This window comes from Coturnix japonica, chromosome 1 (genome assembly GCF_001577835.2).
Source record: "Coturnix japonica isolate 7356 chromosome 1, Coturnix japonica 2.1, whole genome shotgun sequence".
NCBI lineage: Eukaryota > Metazoa > Chordata > Aves > Galliformes > Phasianidae > Coturnix > Coturnix japonica.
The window spans coordinates 163,339,551-163,356,606 of NC_029516.1; the positions used below are offsets into that span (position 1 = coordinate 163,339,551).

General features: G+C 44.9%; 1 protein-coding gene across 1 annotated transcript; it reads right to left on the reverse strand.

Moving 5' to 3' along the window:
• Positions 1 to 2,001: 2,001 nt before the first annotated feature.
• BIRC2 (baculoviral IAP repeat containing 2) lies at positions 2,002 to 11,692 on the reverse strand. Its single transcript, XM_015852264.2, has 9 exons — positions 11,565 to 11,692; positions 8,849 to 10,850; positions 8,643 to 8,742; positions 7,400 to 7,478; positions 6,652 to 6,697; positions 5,707 to 5,949; positions 4,335 to 4,589; positions 4,176 to 4,217; positions 2,002 to 3,324 (listed from the first exon to the last, which is right to left on the reverse strand). The coding sequence occupies exons 2-9, from the start codon at positions 9,720 to 9,722 to the stop codon at positions 3,131 to 3,133; spliced, it is 1,833 nt and encodes a 610-aa protein (XP_015707750.1). The 5' UTR covers positions 9,723 to 10,850; positions 11,565 to 11,692; the 3' UTR covers positions 2,002 to 3,130.
• Positions 11,693 to 17,056: the final 5,364 nt, after the last annotated feature.

Consider the following 17,056-nt stretch of genomic DNA (forward strand, 5'->3'; position numbering starts at 1 on the left):
CTCACTACGCAACAGTTGCCACAACACAGTATTAAAAGCAGATGAAAGCTGTAATTCCACCTGGTCCTCCTCTTCTGATGTCCTGTGAGGGTGGGCTGGAAGACTGCAAAAACTAAGTCTTGAGAAGGTCTCACTACCATGTTACTAAACAACCGCTGATAGTCACGAGAAGCAGCAATATAAAGATCTTTTCTAGTCTGTGCTAATGTTGTTCCTTGGTATCTCATGCATGGCCATCCCATTTCAGCAGATGAGAGCAGTGCTCCATTACAATGCCTGTTGTCCATCTATATCATAGGATCATAGAACAGTTTGTGTTGGAGTGGACCTTAAAGATCACCCAGTTCCAACCCTTGCTATGGGCTGGTTGCCCCCCACCAGCTTAGGCTGCCCAGGGCCTATCCAACCTGGCTTTGGGCACCTCCAGGAACGGAGCATCCTCAGCTCTCTGGGCAGCTGTGCCAGGGCCTCACTGCCCTCTGAGTAAAGAATTCCTACCTAACACCAAACTGAAACCTCCCTCATTTTAGTTTTAAGCTATTCCCTCCTGTCCTGTCACTATCAGACTGCATAAAAAGCCTCCCTCCTCCTTGTAAGTTCCCCTCAAGTACCACAAGGGCACAGTGAGGTCTCCCTGCAGAGCACAAACTGCAGGTCAGCAGAGCTGTGCAGGAAGTGGGGCTGGAAGGACTTTGGTCTGATGGTGGGAAGACCTGCACAACAGCTGTGGGACCTGCACTGCACTGCACTGCAAAAATGACAACTCTTGAGCTTTCCCAGTAAAAGCTCTGGAAAAACGCTTTCAAAGAAGGAGATGAGTGCAGAATGAAGTAGGTTCACAAGTAAGAGGTGACTCATCCTCTCCATACGCTACTGAACACTGTGCAGATTGCCTTCTCTATGCTTTAACATTTTCCTAGGGTTCTGTTTACAAAGTGCTACGGACTAATTTTACACAGCTTTCTCAGAATAGCGCTCAGAGCGTAACTGCGCAGCTGCACAGAATTACCCATCAGGGCAACCACAGCCATCAGAGCAGGGAGGGGCAGAGCTGTAACCTATATCCGCCTTCCTGCCAAAACTGGGTCAAGAAGTTTTACCCAGTGCTTTCTAAATTAAGTTCTTCCACTTCTCAGAATGGTGCCAAGTGCTACTGTGAGATGCCCGGGACTCAAAGCACACAGCAGGCTGGGCCCACATAGCAGGGCCTGAGATACCCTCAGGCGTCACAAATGCTATTCACACCTGTGTGGAGCACCTGAATCACTTGTTGCTAAAGCCCTGTATATGCTGGCATCTGAACTGTACGTGGCTACTGGTGACTGAAAAACACTGACCCCATATAGGTCTAAAGAAAAACACATTGCTTGCTCCTTTTTTTGCCCTATTATCTTCTCCAGCTCCCTGTTCAAAAAGCAGGGCTCCCACACCAGCACTGTGTTAGCCTGGCTCCTGCTCCCCATGCGGACTCCACCTTCATCAATAGAAAGTACTGTCTGGCTGTACTATTGCTGATGCAGGCCAGGATGCCATTGGCCTTCTTGGCCACCTGGGCACACTGCTGGCTCACGTTCACCGAGCATCAACCAACTGCCAGATCCTTCGCCTCCACAGTCTTCCAGCCACTCTACCCTTAAGCCTGTAGCGTTACCTTGGGTTGTTGTGGCCAAAGCGCAGGACCCAACACTTTGTCTTTTCAACTTCATCCCACGGGTCCATCCTGCCTCCAGGTGCCCCCAGAAGGATGTGGCTGCAGTTTTGCTAGAAATACAACATACAGTTCAGTCCACGCAGGGACCCAGCAGACAGATTTCCCTAGATGGCAGGTGGAGAGTCAGGAGACACAGAGGTTTCCTTGAAAGACTCTGACAAAGGCGCTTTTGTTAATCTACAGTTCAGATGGACAAGACCACAGAACTGAAAGAAGCCCAAACTCCTGAGTTGAGTGAGTGCAGCCAACAGAGCAAAGCCAACAATGGGAACAGAATAAACGAGCACTCATTTGCTAAGTAAAAATATTTTAATTCATTCTTCATATAAACTGTTATTAATATACATTACACAAATATCTATTAATATACATTACACAAATATCTCAACACAATCAAAACTTAAAGTCTTGCTTTTCCTTCAACAATCAGCCTATTTTCTCCCCCTGTCTACAAGGAGCCAAAACAGAACAAGAACAGTAGCTGAAATTCACTATCAAAGAACATCCCTCTGAACTGTTTCCTCACATCCTGCACTGGCTTTACATGGGAAGACTTTGGAGGCAGAGGGACCTTACAGGGATGGCCTCTGGGAGAAGAGACCACAGGCTGACAGACTGAGCCAGTTCCAGCAGGGACTCACTGCTGGCCAAAAGCAATTCAATGAGCAATGCTGGTTACATGTGAAAGCAGATGTAAAAAAGCATAAATACCTCTAGACAACTGCAGCTGGAGAAAAATGAGTGAAAACAGCCCTGCAGCCACCAATGTCAATGCAGGAGGAGGGCAAGAGCAGCTCCTGGCACCAGAGCAGACTGCCCTAACCATGGTGGAGCAGGCGCTGTCCCCCTGTAGTCCACAGAGGACCATGAGAGAGCAGATATCCAACCTACAGCTCACAGAGGACGCCCTGCCAGCAGGTGGACAATGTTCTAGTTCTCACTCTTCCACAGTTACTATCAATAAATTAAATTCACCCTCGTCCCACCAAGTCTATTTTACCTACATCAGGAATTCTTGAGCCATCCCCCACTCATTATCTTGACCCACGGAATTTTCTATCCCACCTTCTCGCCCCACCTCGCTAAGGAATGAGAGGGCAAGATAAGCCCACCACATATCCATAAGGAAGAAACGCATGACAAAGAGTTCTGCAAAGCTCCATTTTAGAAACCTGCCCAGAGGGGTTCTGTGTTATTAAAGGAAACATTATCTTAGCACTGAGTTAGTGTTATAAATAGAAATTGTCTTTGGCAAGCAAGACCCAAAATATTCATTATGTTGATATGCTCCACTGTTACACAACTGTGTTAGGCAGCAGATTCATCATCTTCTGCAACACATTTCTCCCATCCTGAAGACATTGCTGGTTGGAGCATAAAATGTTTCTGTCATCTGTCTTGTTTTGCAAGTTCCCCTCCTTACGAAAGAAATGTTCGAACTGTGCCCTTTATTGTTCCCCTGCAAATAGGGCATTTTCTAAGGGATGGAGCACATTCTTTGCATACCACTAAGTGCCCACACGGGATAAAAACAATAGAAACTTCTTTGTCCATGCAAACTTTACACGTTCTCTCTTCTTGCAATCTCCTCAGTTGTTCTTCCATAGGTAAACCTGGGGGGGAAAGAAAAAAAGAACTGTTAAAAAGCCTGAGTACAAATGCATTCTGCTTTGAAAGTAGAGAAATAAAGAGTGAAACGGAATGTGACTATCCATATTCACTATATATAGAAGGCAAAGGTACTCATGGAAAGAAGCACATCTCCCAGAGCTCAGAAACTGGCGTGCAAGGAGCCAACTAGTCTGTAGTTTCCATTCCTGTGATACAATAAACAGCTCAGGGACTGGCGACCAGCTCCAGTTCTTGAGCCTTTTGTTTATATTGTAGCATATGCTGTACTCTCCATGTTTAGATAACAGAAACACAGCATACAGTGACTGATGCAAGTGAGCTACACTCAGGCTTGTATACTTTAATGCAGTCTATTAACATATTAAATTTCATCAACACCTGAACAACAGGAGCAAGAACAAGAGCAAACTAACTCAAGTCTGATGAATTCTTCTATCCAGCTGTTGGCCAAGATAGATCTTAGGACAGCCATAACCCACTTTGGAAAAACAGAAATCATATCTGCTGTGAAATGCCAACCTACTAATCACTGCCCAATTTCAACCAAACACCTGAATGAGAGTTTGTACCAGGCTCAAATCCAGCAAGTGCCTGAATTCTCAAGCTCCAGAAAACTCTACCTCCTAGTGCAATGTACCTGCATAAAGCACAATGCAAAGCTTAAGGCAGACAGACTGCTCACACTTAACTTCCAGATAAACATGTCTTACTAAAGACAATCAAGGAGAGGGTGCAGAATAAAACCCATTTCTTAAACAAATTCTTCTCTTTTGAGGATGTTAAATACATGTCCTGCAATACCTTTAAATTAAGAAAGCAGAATTTAAGATACCTGACACATCTTCTGCAGGAACATACTTCATGCTCTTCTCCACTGAAATAAGAGGAAAACATTCAAGTTATTTCTCTATATTCCAATAGCATGCAAATTTTAAACAGCTTTGATAAGCCTTTGATAAACTGACAATCATTAAGAAAAAAAATGGCATACCGAATAAGTCTTTGTAAAGCACAGGGTCACAATCTTTTAGGCAGTTTCTGAATATGCTGGCTGCTGCATTGCCCTTCACTAGAACTGTATCGATCAGTTCCCTTGCTTGCAATGGCGTCTGAGTCTTCTGCTTAATGACATCGTGCTCAAGTTCTGTTATCACTTTAGCTGAAAGTAAACTCCCAAGGATTGGAAGCACAGAGGTTAAACGTTGGAATAAAGCCATCCGATTCTTCCGGATTAAGGACAAATCATCTGGAATACAGAGAGGATCACATGTTTGTTAGGAATCCAAGGTGCATTTTAAACACATTCTTTCAACTCTATTCAAAATATTCAAATTCAACAGATCATCAGAAAAAGACCTCAACGTTTTAGCTGTGTTCACCCACACAATAAGCGTAAGAAAGCCACAAACAGTGCTGAAGTGTTTTCCACTAAGGAAACTCTCCTGCTCCTACCTCTGGATGAAAGTGTTTCAGGGTATCCTATTAATTTCACACTGGCAAGAATATCTTCGGCATAACAGCAATGCTGAGAACTGATAAGCTGACATGTAGATGGGAGCAACCTTTCCTAAGAGTTACCCAACAGAATTATGTGCAAGAAAATGAGAAGTAAAGCACTAATAGACTTGTGGATTTTGTTTAAATGGTCTGTCACATACAACTGATAAAAAACCCACGTCATTCCTGTAAAGATCCAATGGCTGAAGCCATCCCTGCTTTAGTGACAGAATGCACAAGCAGGCTAGAAGACAATTCAACCTACAATTGAGAAATCTGGTTTTACTACTTCACAGTCTCTAAAATAACAGGTTTTTGCTTTGAAAAAATTACACAGTCTAGAAACTGCAAATACTAAAGGTGCATCAAATAAACAGTGCTGATAGCTGACCTACACAGCTGAGTGGGACACAAAGCCTGACAAAAAAAGCCTTGGCCTCTGGTGATCCTACAGAATTTAAGTTAGTAAGAGTTTGTGTCCTCTTCTAGGAGGTGGCTACACTGACTCACTAATAAAAAGCAGACAAATTTGGAAGGCGACAAAAGAAAAAAGTTGAAGTATTTTGCTTAAATTTGATTAACAGCAAAATAAGAGCACTGATTTATTAAAATATGGCCTTACTCCTGTGGAGAGAATAAGGCAATTCTAAACTCGAGTACCTGTAAAAACATACTCCCGGAAAGGAAAGAACTAACACTGTGACTGCTGGTCTTATACAGACAGACAATGCTTTTAGGGAAGTCGATTCTAACAGCAAGTTAAATTAAACTGCTTTGTGAATAAAAAAACAACTACAAAAGTCAAGCCAGAAAGCAGAACAATGCAAAACCCCTAACGCTTTCATTTTTATTCACCCTATGCGTACCCGATGCCACTTCTTCAAACTGTCTCTCTTTCTCTTCCTCCCTCTTCTCGTCTTCAGCAGTGAGCAGATCAGACACAAGATCATTAACAGTCTTGTAGTTTTCTTCAGTGGCCAGGATTTTACTTTGCACTGTTTGCTTTATTAGACGCCTACTGAATCCCATCTCCAAGGCAGCTTTAACTACAGGAGTGTTCATCATGATTGCATCTTCTGAAGGACTCTCTCCAGGTTCAAAATGAATAACTAATAGAACAGAAGAAGTCAGTGTTCATCAAAAAGAACAGAATACTCCTACAACCAACAAGTCATCAACATTATCTACATGCAAAACCTATATATTATAAAAGCTCATTACTTCAGTGGTAAGGCTCTTTCAAAGGCTTTTTAGCAATTAGTTTTAAAGACCAAAACAAGTTATTTAGATTCAGTTAGACTGAATCCACAATCAACCTGGACTCTGAATTCAGTTCTTTGCAGTGCATGCTATTTCAGCTCTCAACAAATACTTCCCATTCAACCTACAAAGCACCAGGCACCTGGGACTGAGTCTTTGTCCTCAACCAGCAGGAAATGCAGCATTATCTCCTACTCACCTCTCTGTGAGGAGTTTATTGCCACCATAACTGGAGTTCCACTCACTATGAAACTGAAAGACTTCACTTTATCACCTGTCCTGTCCTTTCCCTGATCTCTGCTGCCCAGTTCCCTTTTTAACCAGCTACATGCCTAACAATGGAATTGTACAACATCATGACACCCTCAAGCAACTGCTCCACCAAGTTCTAATCTCCAGAAGTAGCTTCTCTAAAGTCACATAGACAACTATAACTCTGCTATTCCCAAGCAAGTCTAAGAATTGCTAAACAAATTAGTTTTATAGATCCAGTAATTATGTACACAAAATGCTGAGGAACTTTGACAATGTGCTTCCCGTGTTATACGTACTTGGATCCATGTTTTCATCTACAGGTGTATCAGAAGTTGACAGGAGCTGTGGAACACAATGGAATTATATTACTATCCAAGCATTGCTTTTCCCTGCTATACACCACACCAGCACAGTAGCCTCTCATTAGTCATGCTAAGCTTTCTAACTGAACAGCATCCACTAAGGATTTGACATGTGGTTACACAAGTCTGAGTTTGTAGATAGCCAATATATAGTTAGTGTTGACCACCTATGTGAAGAGCTCAGCTTATTCTTGTTAGAAGACCTGCAGATAAATGTAACTCATGTGAGAAGCAGCACAGACTACTAGAATTGCCTGTGACCAGTTTCTCAAACAGCAGCCGCTGATTTGCATTATTCGCCAGAACTTGCATAATAAGAACTTCCTTCTCCTGACACTGAGGTTCAAAGGATCTAATTGCCTCATAACGAGTAGTAAAGGATTGTCTGTAAATGGCTGAGTGTTGTAACCTTGGAATTACTACTATAACATTAACCGCCTACTTTTTAATTTCCCATGACGCTCCTTATGTGAGTAACCCTGTACAGGGTGAACTCTAATCCTCAGCCCCATTACCCAAAGTTGAGCACTAATTTTGGTCTTTTGTACTCATAAAGAGCATTTACCATGTTATAGGCCTAGCTGAAACATATATAGAAGGCAGAAGGAGGTACTGGACCCTCCAGAAGAGCACAGCACTATTCAGCAAGGGAAAACAGCAGTTACAGAATTCTAAGGTTTACCTGTTCAAGAAGATGAGGAAACCTGGCCTGAACTTGGCTTACAAACTCTCCTCCTTTCACACGGAGCAGATACTCACACCTGAAACATTGGCAAAAACATAATTTATTACATTTCCTGGTTCCCAATGGAAACAATAAAAAAATAAAAACGTAGAAGAATGAAACCACCTACAAAAGCCCAGCATAAATCAAATGCATGTTTCTCTTCCTTTTCATTGGGTGCAGAGTTCTCTAAACTAAGCTTGACATTGTCTGGTGTCTGGTCACACTTTGACAAAGCTTTTCCGTGACGTTCAGCAGTCAGCAGGATTAGGTACATAAATGCAGCAGCTCTACATGTGCTACTACTTCTAGTCAATATGGCACTTCATGAGATATGACAGCACGTCAGTATCGCTGCATTTGCAATGAAAAACTGTTTCTAACCACATCTCATCACTCTTATCTCCTACTCAAATCATTCAGAAATTCAGAGAACTCAACTCCTCTACCAAAGCCAGATCTGCTTCAAGAATTCAGAGTTTTATCTCTTCTTAAGCACAGAAACAAAAGGCTTCACTTAATTATATATGCATCCTGTAGTCCAACAGGAGCAGGTAAATTGCCTGTGAAAGATTGGCTGGAGATCTGCAGTGTAAGGATTTCATATTAGCTGCATTCATTTTCAGGAAAGCTGTTTCTGTCATTAACGGAGGTGGAGATATCCACAAGCACAGGCAGCAGCTGCTGTTTAGTTCCAGGCAATGTATTCAGAAGTTATTTCTATCATTTTTCCAATGAAGACATGTTCACAGCCACTGAAGTCTTCGCAGTCCTTTCTATACCTAAGAGACTAAACTACTTGCTGGAAGGCAGGTTCAAGAGCATTCAAGACATGCATAAAACTAGACCAAAGTTCAAAGTCCGCTCCACCTCATTCCTCAGCAGCTCTTCTCCTCAGCCTGACAGCTTCTCTTACCTAAGCTGTGCTCATCAGCAATGCAGCATCACTTACTAACAGTGATCTGGGGATGCATATAGTTTTTAGTCATGAAGTGGAAAGCATTAAATATCATGCTTCATGAAGAACTGATTTAAACCCACTTTAGCACATCAAGAGTTTTTACATGAAGTATAACCAAATGATACTCTGTACACCATATGGCTAAAATAAAAACATTTGGCGTGGTACATAACTGTCGGAATTAAAACTATTTTAACAGTAAGGATGCGAACCAACTGTGATAAAGAATTTGCAAGTTACCTTGGAAACCACTTTGCATGCTCAATCCATGGATCATCTCCAGATTCCCAGCACCTTAAGCCACCATCACAGCAAAAACACTTGACATCATCGTTGCGGCCTTTAAAACACAAGGTGACATATCTAGCAACCATTTACACAACTTACATTAAAGCAGATGCTGATGTAGCAACATAAATGACATCAGAGACATCAGGTTTTCTTACCTACGTAGTAAAAACCAGCATCTGCAAGTTGTTCAGGCTGAACTGGAATCCGAGTTGGCCAGTTAATGAATGTTTTAACACGAGCTTCATGAGTTTGCATGGTCACGTTGGAAACATTGAAACTTGGTTGGTCTCGCAGGAGGTTTTCCACAAAAGGGCAGTTAGGAAAGTGCCTCCGATGCTCTGACATGGCATTATCTTTTGGCTCCCAGTTACTCAACTGACCGCCACAGGTGAAACACGCAACTTTGTCTGCTGTCCCCAGGTAATAAAGTCCAGCTTTTGCCAGATCGGTGGGCGAGAGAAACATTAGGGGCCACGTATGGAAAGTGCGCAGCCTCGCTTCTTCTGTACTCATGGAAGGGTTGTGAAGCTTAGATCTTAAGTGTGAGAGGTCTTCGGCAGCCCTCGTAGTTACTGGGTCTTGAGGAAAACTGGAAAAAGAGCCACTGAAATAGCCAACTTGTTCAAAGCTTGGAGAAAGAGGCATGGAACGTAGAGATGGTGAGAAATTGCTTGTGACCAGAGGAGAAAAGGCAGAATGAGTGGACAGTCCAAGGTTGTTAAACGACAGCATGTTTTGAACAAAACTGCAGCTAGGATACACCTGTTTATGCTTCTCCATAGCATTATCTCCTGGCTGCCAGTTGTCCAACACTAAGCCACAACTGAAGCATTTAACTTTATCTTGGACACCGGTGTAATAAAACCCAGCCCGGGCAAGCCTTCGTTCTGACACCGGCACATTAACAGGGAAAGTAGAGAATGTTGACATCCTGTAGAGCTCACAAGATAAGTCGTACTTCAGTTCCCCACTCTGAGCATTCTGCTTCATCACACTTGCCAACAAAGGGCTACTATCCATCACGTTCATAATGAACTGTCGTTGGAAAAAAATGGGACAAGTCTTCCTCTGGGAGGTAGTTGTGTGCACTAAAGGCAATTCTGAGTAACCCCTGCCTGTACAAATTAAGAACCTGGAAATGACATATTTAGGTGTAACTTTGAATGCATGTACAAATAGAATCAGTTGTGACTATCAGGCTTTTTTTGCCTGGTTCTCCTACTTGTATCTGCACAACTACTTGCAGTGCAAAAGCTGATCCATCCCACTGACATGTACAGGTATGTCAAAGAGGACTTTCCCTTGTGCTACACAGTCACGCTGTTCACCTTCCTTGTGCTGTGCATCTGGGAGAGCAGTATCGATCACTCAGGCAGGAGGGTTGGGGCCCTGAGGGGAAAGCCTCAAATGGGTTTATCAAAATCCTTTTGTTAATAAAGAAACTAAAAGCGTGGGTGGAAGACACATAGTATTTCCCAGTTTAAAATAGCGCCAAGTGATTTAAAACTTGTTTCACCCCAGGGAGCTGATCAACTACATAAACACAAGATTTCAGTTCACAAATCTCATTAGGAATCTCCTGAACTCACATCACTGAATTGATCTACTCTATTTGCTACTACTGAACTGCCGGAAATACCCGACACGTGAATATTGCTCTAAGAACTGCTAAGACTCTGGAAGTCAGTTTATAGTCAACTTCATGTATATTAAGCTCAGCTATGAGATGTAATAAAACCTATATGCTGCCTCTGACAAGGCTGAGCTGTCTTAACTAATGAGCCTGGAACAGCCCCAGGCTCTCCTATCTATAACAGCACAGAATGAACAGAGTGTTTCAGTTTTAACCTGGCGCCTTAGTTACAAGTACACAGTTATCACCCTTAACATAAATAAATTGCTTTGCGTTGGGACATAATAACACTTTACAGTGATAAATTAAGGCTTTTCTGTATGCCATGTTCATAAAGCAAACAGAACCCTGGGGTGAAAGAAGAAAACAGCCTTAGTTTCTTTATTTGTGCACAGAACTACCTCCCAGAGTCCAGACTTCAGTCCCGTTTGAGGTGCCTACACCTCCATGCTGGTACCGACTGCTCACAAGGAAAAACTGGAAACGCTTATAATTTCAATCAATGCTTTTGTGCAGAACGAAACCTGTGAAAGAAAAAGAGAGGAGCGTTTCAAAACACATGACGTGCAACAGCGAGATAAGCAGAAGCTACAAACAGAAGCACTAAAACTGCAGAGCAAGCTTCTCTAAAGCGCCAGCTCGTTCCCTGCAGGAAATGCGCTGTGGCACAGGAGGGCCCTTACCCAGTTCTCCCTTACCCAGCCACATGCAGAAGCGCCCTATCTAAGCACAGCAGTGTGTGCAGACGGATGGAGCCGCTGCACAACTGCAGGAACATCGCGTACTGAGGAAGGTACGGCCGCTTAGACGGCCTTAAGCCCGCACAACCCCCAGCAAAAGGGATTCAGTTTCATTACACCGCCAAATTAAAACCACCAGAATCCCTCGTTCCGTGAAATCCAACGAGCCCTGCAGGCAGGCGTCACACCGGGACATCGGCTCACGCTGACACAGCCCCGGGAAACCCCTCCGTCCTGACTGCGGCCACCGCTCACCGCCAAACTAACGCAACACCGAGCAGCCAGGCCGAGCACCGGCCCCTCCCCTGCAGCAGCCACGGCCCGACAAGCATCGCCACGGAACTCGGCCGTTCTCCGGCCTAAGGAAAGCGACTCCAGGGGGAAAAGCAGCGGAGCCCACAGCCGCCCTACGCTCCAGCCGCCCCCCCTCGCTCGCCCCCAGGCCCGGGCTTCCCCGCCACCCTCAGCCCGACCCCGCCGCTTCAGCCCCGGACTCACCGCGTTCCCCCGCGGGCTCCGCTGGCTGCTCCGTGCCGGCCCGGCCGTGCTCTATATGCGCTGAGGGGCGGCCCCCGGCCCGGGGAACTCCGACGGGAGCGTCAGGGCCGGGAAGCGGCCGGAAAGCCCCAGCCTAAAGCTGCGCATGTGCCCAATGACGGGAGGGCGGCGCCTCCTTTCCGGCTGGTCCCGGACATGGCGGCGGTTCGAGCCCTTCGTCCTCATCGCTGCTCGCTGCGCTCCGGGCACGGCTCCCTCTCCCCGTCCCTCCAAGCTGTACGAACCCCCTCAGGATCCGCCGTGTCCCCGCCGTGTCCCCGCGGCCCGTTTGCACATGGAGGAGCGGTGCTGCTGGGCGGGCCGCCGTGTGCTTTCCTGTTGGTACGGGGTTCCCCCGAGCGGGACGTGCTTCCCCTGCGCACCGGGCGGGACTTTCCAGCCGTGCCCCCGGGCCGGGCCGTGCCGTCCTGCTGTGTGCTCCTCAGGGGCTGCCGGTGCCTTCGTACCTTCCCCTTTTACCTTCTGTTAGAGTCATAGAATTACAGAGGAGTAAAAGACCACCAAGGTCATCTAGTCCAACCATAAACCCATCACCACCACCACTCCTCATGATGCCAGTACTTCACAGTAATGTCTTTTGGAAACTTGGGTGATCAGAGCCTGCACAAATTACCCTGGCTCACACATACTCTGGGCTGTGGGATGTTGGACAGTCATGATCTCGTGCTAACTACTTCTGCACAAATCTTGCAAATCTGTTCAACCTTTCCTTTGCAGCGTTGCCTAATGCAGGCTGCATTAGAGGGAGGGGGTGTGTGGTGACCGCCTGCCCTTCGGTCACTGAAGGGGGAACAACGGGAGGAAGGTAAAACCGAGTGCAAATTTCCAGCAGCGTGTGTCAGCACGTACAGAAAGCTGAAAAAGTTCCGCAGGCGGAGCTGGGGGGTTGCGGTGTGACATTAACTCTGGAGAAACCGTGAGTAAAAGATGAGAAAGTCCCGCTTGGTGCGTGTGGGGACTGAGTGATGGAGCCCAGAGCTGCAGCACAGCAACGCGGCCGGCATTGCTGAAGGGTTCACTATGACACTGCCGGGTAATCCCTTATGGCTGTTCCAGTAAGGTGGATCTGTGGACGAATCATCTCTTTTCTGCGTTTGGGTTTGAATTTCTTGTCATGTGTGATGACGTTCGTCGTATGTCAGATTTCGGATGTGTAGCTGCAGTCAGGTAGTACTAAAACACCATCACGTTTCACTTAACTCCAGAATAACTTCTCGTTTCAGCGGTTAGTTCAGACAAAGCTTTGTACAAGTAAAGTATCAGATCCCCAAGGTGTCACCCTAAGGAAACTTCTGACCTTCACAACGTTGCTGCTGGAAAAATGGAGCTGGCTCCAGAAGTGCCATCTCCGAAGGAGGATCAGGTGTGGGATTTCGTATCTATTGGACACAGCGAATTCAGTATCACATAAGGAACTGAGCTCCGTGTGTCTGTGTGTGTGTATGGTTTGAATTCTGCTTTCATGGGGCAAGATGGTGATGCTCCATAACTTCATTCCCAAATGAAGTTATACTGAATCCACTTCTATCCATTCCAGGAGGCTTCTTGACTTTTAACCAAATGTTTTCCCAAAGCGAAATAATTCAGTGTTCCTCCTTAACTCCATCCTGCAGTTTCCTGCCTGTGCCACCCCAGCCACATCCCTGCCCTTTGCTCCTCCGTACCCTTTGGCCTCCTATGGATCCTGCAATAGAAACTGCCCTTTCCTCCCCTCCCAGGCCTCCAGGCAGGCAGTTTCAGGCTCTGCCTTTCAGCTAGGCAAGCATCATGTTGCAATAAGGAAGAAGGGAGGGGGAGGAAAGGAGAAGCAGGCTAAAGCGTATATAAAAGCAGAAATAGTGCAGCTGTCCTGAGCTGCCAGCCTTCTTTCGCTTGCTCTGACTCTTGTGAATTATAGCAGCTCCCCTACTCCTCCTTTCCCAGCATTTCCTTTGCATTTACAAGGAAAAGAGGCGAGGGATCTTTTCCTGCCTCCGCAGTGATGGATGGTCCAGTCTTCAAAGGACGTGAACTCAGAGATATCTAAAGGTTTATTTTTAGGTCTGAAATTCATGAGGTGTGATGCAGTATCAGCAGCATCCTGAGTCTGGCTTCAGCATCGGGTGAGGAAACTCCAAAGGCAGGGAGAGAAGCACAGCAATGCTTCAGATGGACACAAGCTGACAGTAGTAGGCTTGAACTCTGGTTCTGAGCCTGTGGCACGGCATGCACCATGGGGCTGTCCCTTTCACCTGCTGCCTCAGACTTCAAAGATCACGGTGGGACTGATAAACAAGATGCTTTAGTCTGCACATTCTTTGCTCTGGAGAAGGGGAAAAAAGGCTGATAAAGCTCAGCTAAAGGGAATTTTGCTTTCTGAGCAAGTCCCATACGCTCATAGAGGTCACAGTGCTAATAAAAGCGTGACTGCCACATTACCAGCGCTTGCGAAAATAAACCTAATGACAGCGTTGACTGAAATAGCAAAGGTGATATAGCTGGTTTCTGGAGGCGGAACACAGTGACCCTGCAGCATATGTGCATTAAGAATGCCAGCAATGAGTAGGTCAGACAGCCCAAGAAGTATCTGATACCAACTGCACATCCAGAAATCTTCTCCAGGGGCCCTGATGAATGTAAATCTCCTCATGCTGTGATTCTTCTCTTCTGGTCTATTCTCCAGTTTATTGTTTCCACAGCTCTAAAGACATCTTCCTTTAATGGTGTCTCTGTCTGGGGAAGCAAAGCTGGAAAATGTCCTGAGTGAGAGGAAGACACCTTTTCATAGCAAAGACAGTTGTTACCGATTTAAGCAACAGGCATCCTCAGTCTTCGATAACAGCCATGAGGACCATGCATCCCAAGCAACAAAGCTGCTTTTGTGAAGAATGAATCACAGGAAATTGGTTACCCATTTGCCATGTCAGGAGGGTTCTGACATTCAGGCTCTTTAATCTATTTATCTGTTCTTTGCCATTCTCTACCAATAATCCTCCCATGGGATCCCAGCCCACCCAGATGAAGAACCACAATTCAGAACAGAAATGTACCTATCTCCTGGAATGGGGAAGTGAGCCCACCATCAGTGGTCCCGCTGTCACACTCCGGGCAGCAAAGAAAATGCAACCTTAGCCCCACAGCCAGCTGCAAAGGGTGCAAAAGAATTCTTCCTGCAGCGACATTTGGGATGTCCTTGAAGAGGCTGCACATCCTGACGAACAGGGTCCTATGTGCCCAGAGGGCTGACTGCTGGGACATCATAAGTAAGCTCAGTCTTTCTGAATGCACCCGGCTTCATGGCGGGAACCCCCTAACTTGTATGTGCGAATATTAACAGTGATTTTAATCTCAGATGTTCTGTAGAGATACAAGCAGCTCAAAGCAGCAAATTCATCATGTCTGTGCTGCCAAGGATGAGATACAATACAATCTGCAGTTTCAGTTATACTGTTCTGATCTTTAAATCTAGCCAAGAATGTACCCCTCATTGCATTTATGTTTTAGGGGAAAACATTCAAATAGGTGAAGAAAAAATAATCCCTAGAACTTCAGATGTATTACTTCAATTATATTTATGGTCTCCTTGGGTGTCATTGTATAGAAACTGCATAAAGCATCTGAATTCCAAGCTGCTTTAGGAGCAAGTGTCAAAACATTTCTCCAGAGCCTCACAATACTTCATTAGGAAGCCATGCAACCCAGCCAGGGAATGGAGACCCCATGCCTGCTCTTCTGTGAACCTAAATCCACCTATAAAACTCTGTGCTTGTTTTAAAAAGGAAAAAGAGCTTTTATCAGCCAGTGTCCACATCTTTCATCTTCCAAAAGGTCTCAAATGCCGCTGTGCAATGTGTTCTGTCAGCTGTGCTGATGCGAATTACTTTCAGTTTAGAATCAGTAGCTGCTACTCACAGTTCATTGGCAGCATTGACCCCTTTCCAGCAGAACAGAGGGGGGTTTTGCATGCTAAACTGATCTAAGTTGTCAAATTAGCATGCCAGAAAAGAATAGTGTGCAATTTTTCTTTGCAACACGTGGTTTCTCAGATGCTATTTAAGGGAAATTCAGGGTAAGTCAGATTGAGACAGAATGTTAACTCCAGATAAAGTGTCAGGACCTACTTGATTTTCCAAATCCCAAGAGAAGAGTAGTTCTGACATCCTGCAGGCATTACATCAGGCAAGCTGTATTTTGATAATCTGCATGAATGAAAACTGCTTCCCACTTCACTCCAACTAAACACAGCACGGGAGCACCTACGTCTAGACCAGCAATAACTATTACTGTATCTTTTTAAATGAGGCTATTAGTCGCATTTGGGCATGTAGCAAGTGAGAAAAAGAAATAGACTCACAAAGGACAAATATCATATCTAGATAGTAAGGGCACCATGACTCATTGTAGTAACCTCAAATGGTTGAGCCAAAAATAGAAGAACAAAAAACCCCACAGCACAGAACTCAGTGCTCCCATGCTGAAGGTCAGTACATTCAACATCTGGAAAGTTTCTGCTGGCTTTGCAGCCCAACAGAGTTTTGTTTTGCACATCCCACGCAAAGGATCACAAGTGTAAATGTTAAAGTTTACCTAAATCTGTTGCGAGCTTTATTTTCTCACATTTAGTGCAAAGAAGACATTCTACTGTAAGCTATAATTGGCCTCCAGAAGATATCAGAACCTCTCTGATTAAGTGGAGGCTTTAAAATCAGTCAGAAACTCTTTCATTGTTATTTATTAGGAGAATAAAAAATGAGTTGGAATGAGCTGCAGGAAAATCTTGGTAAGTACTGTGATAGTTTCCCCTTTTAGATTTTAGAGCTGTTGACTTTTCCAAGTTTCATTCTCTGTTTATAGGAAGACAATTAGATTCAGCAAGAGAAAAGAAGATGAAAAATACCAAAAGAGATGATTATACTCAAGTGATCCAACTTCAGGTGGGAGAGGGAACCATGTATACCATGAGAATCAAAGGGCTGCTCTTTGGCTGTATCCATTTTATTGAAATTCAGAGCTGCTCATCCTTAATAATACCTTATCCAAAGATATCTTTTTAAACAGCAAGTTGTCTGTTTTGACTCAAAGTTACTTCCTGCTATTGAATGAAGAACACATCTATAGGTCTTATTTCCTTCAATTTATTGTCCTAAATCCCTCTGCAAGTTTTAGATCCTTCCCACAGCTTTCAGTTAGCTTTAGCTGAACTAACTATTGCTATGCACAGTCTTGACAAGTGTCATGGTTTTGGCTGGGGTAGAGTTTTCTCATAGAGGTTCACATGGTGCTGCGTTTTGGATGTAAGATGAGAACGATGTTGATCACATACTGATGGTTTAGTTGTTGCTGAAGAGTGCTGCACAGAGCCCAGGATGTTTCAGCTTCTCACGCTGCCCTGCCAGTGAGCAGCCGAGGGTCATAAGGAGCTGGGAGGGGGCAGAACCGGGGCATGTGACCCA

Coding starts and splice junctions, on each gene's coding strand:
- BIRC2 (XM_015852264.2), bottom strand. CDS start 9,722: ATGAACGTGATGGATAGTAGCCCTTTGTTGGCAAGTGTGATGAAGCAG. Junction 7,479..8,642: donor CATGCAAAGTGGTTTCCAAG/GTAACTTGCAAA, acceptor CCAATGTTTCAG/GTGTGAGTATCTGCTCCGTG. Junction 6,698..7,399: donor TTCCTCATCTTCTTGAACAG/GTAAACCTTAGA, acceptor TGTGTTCCACAG/CTCCTGTCAACTTCTGATAC.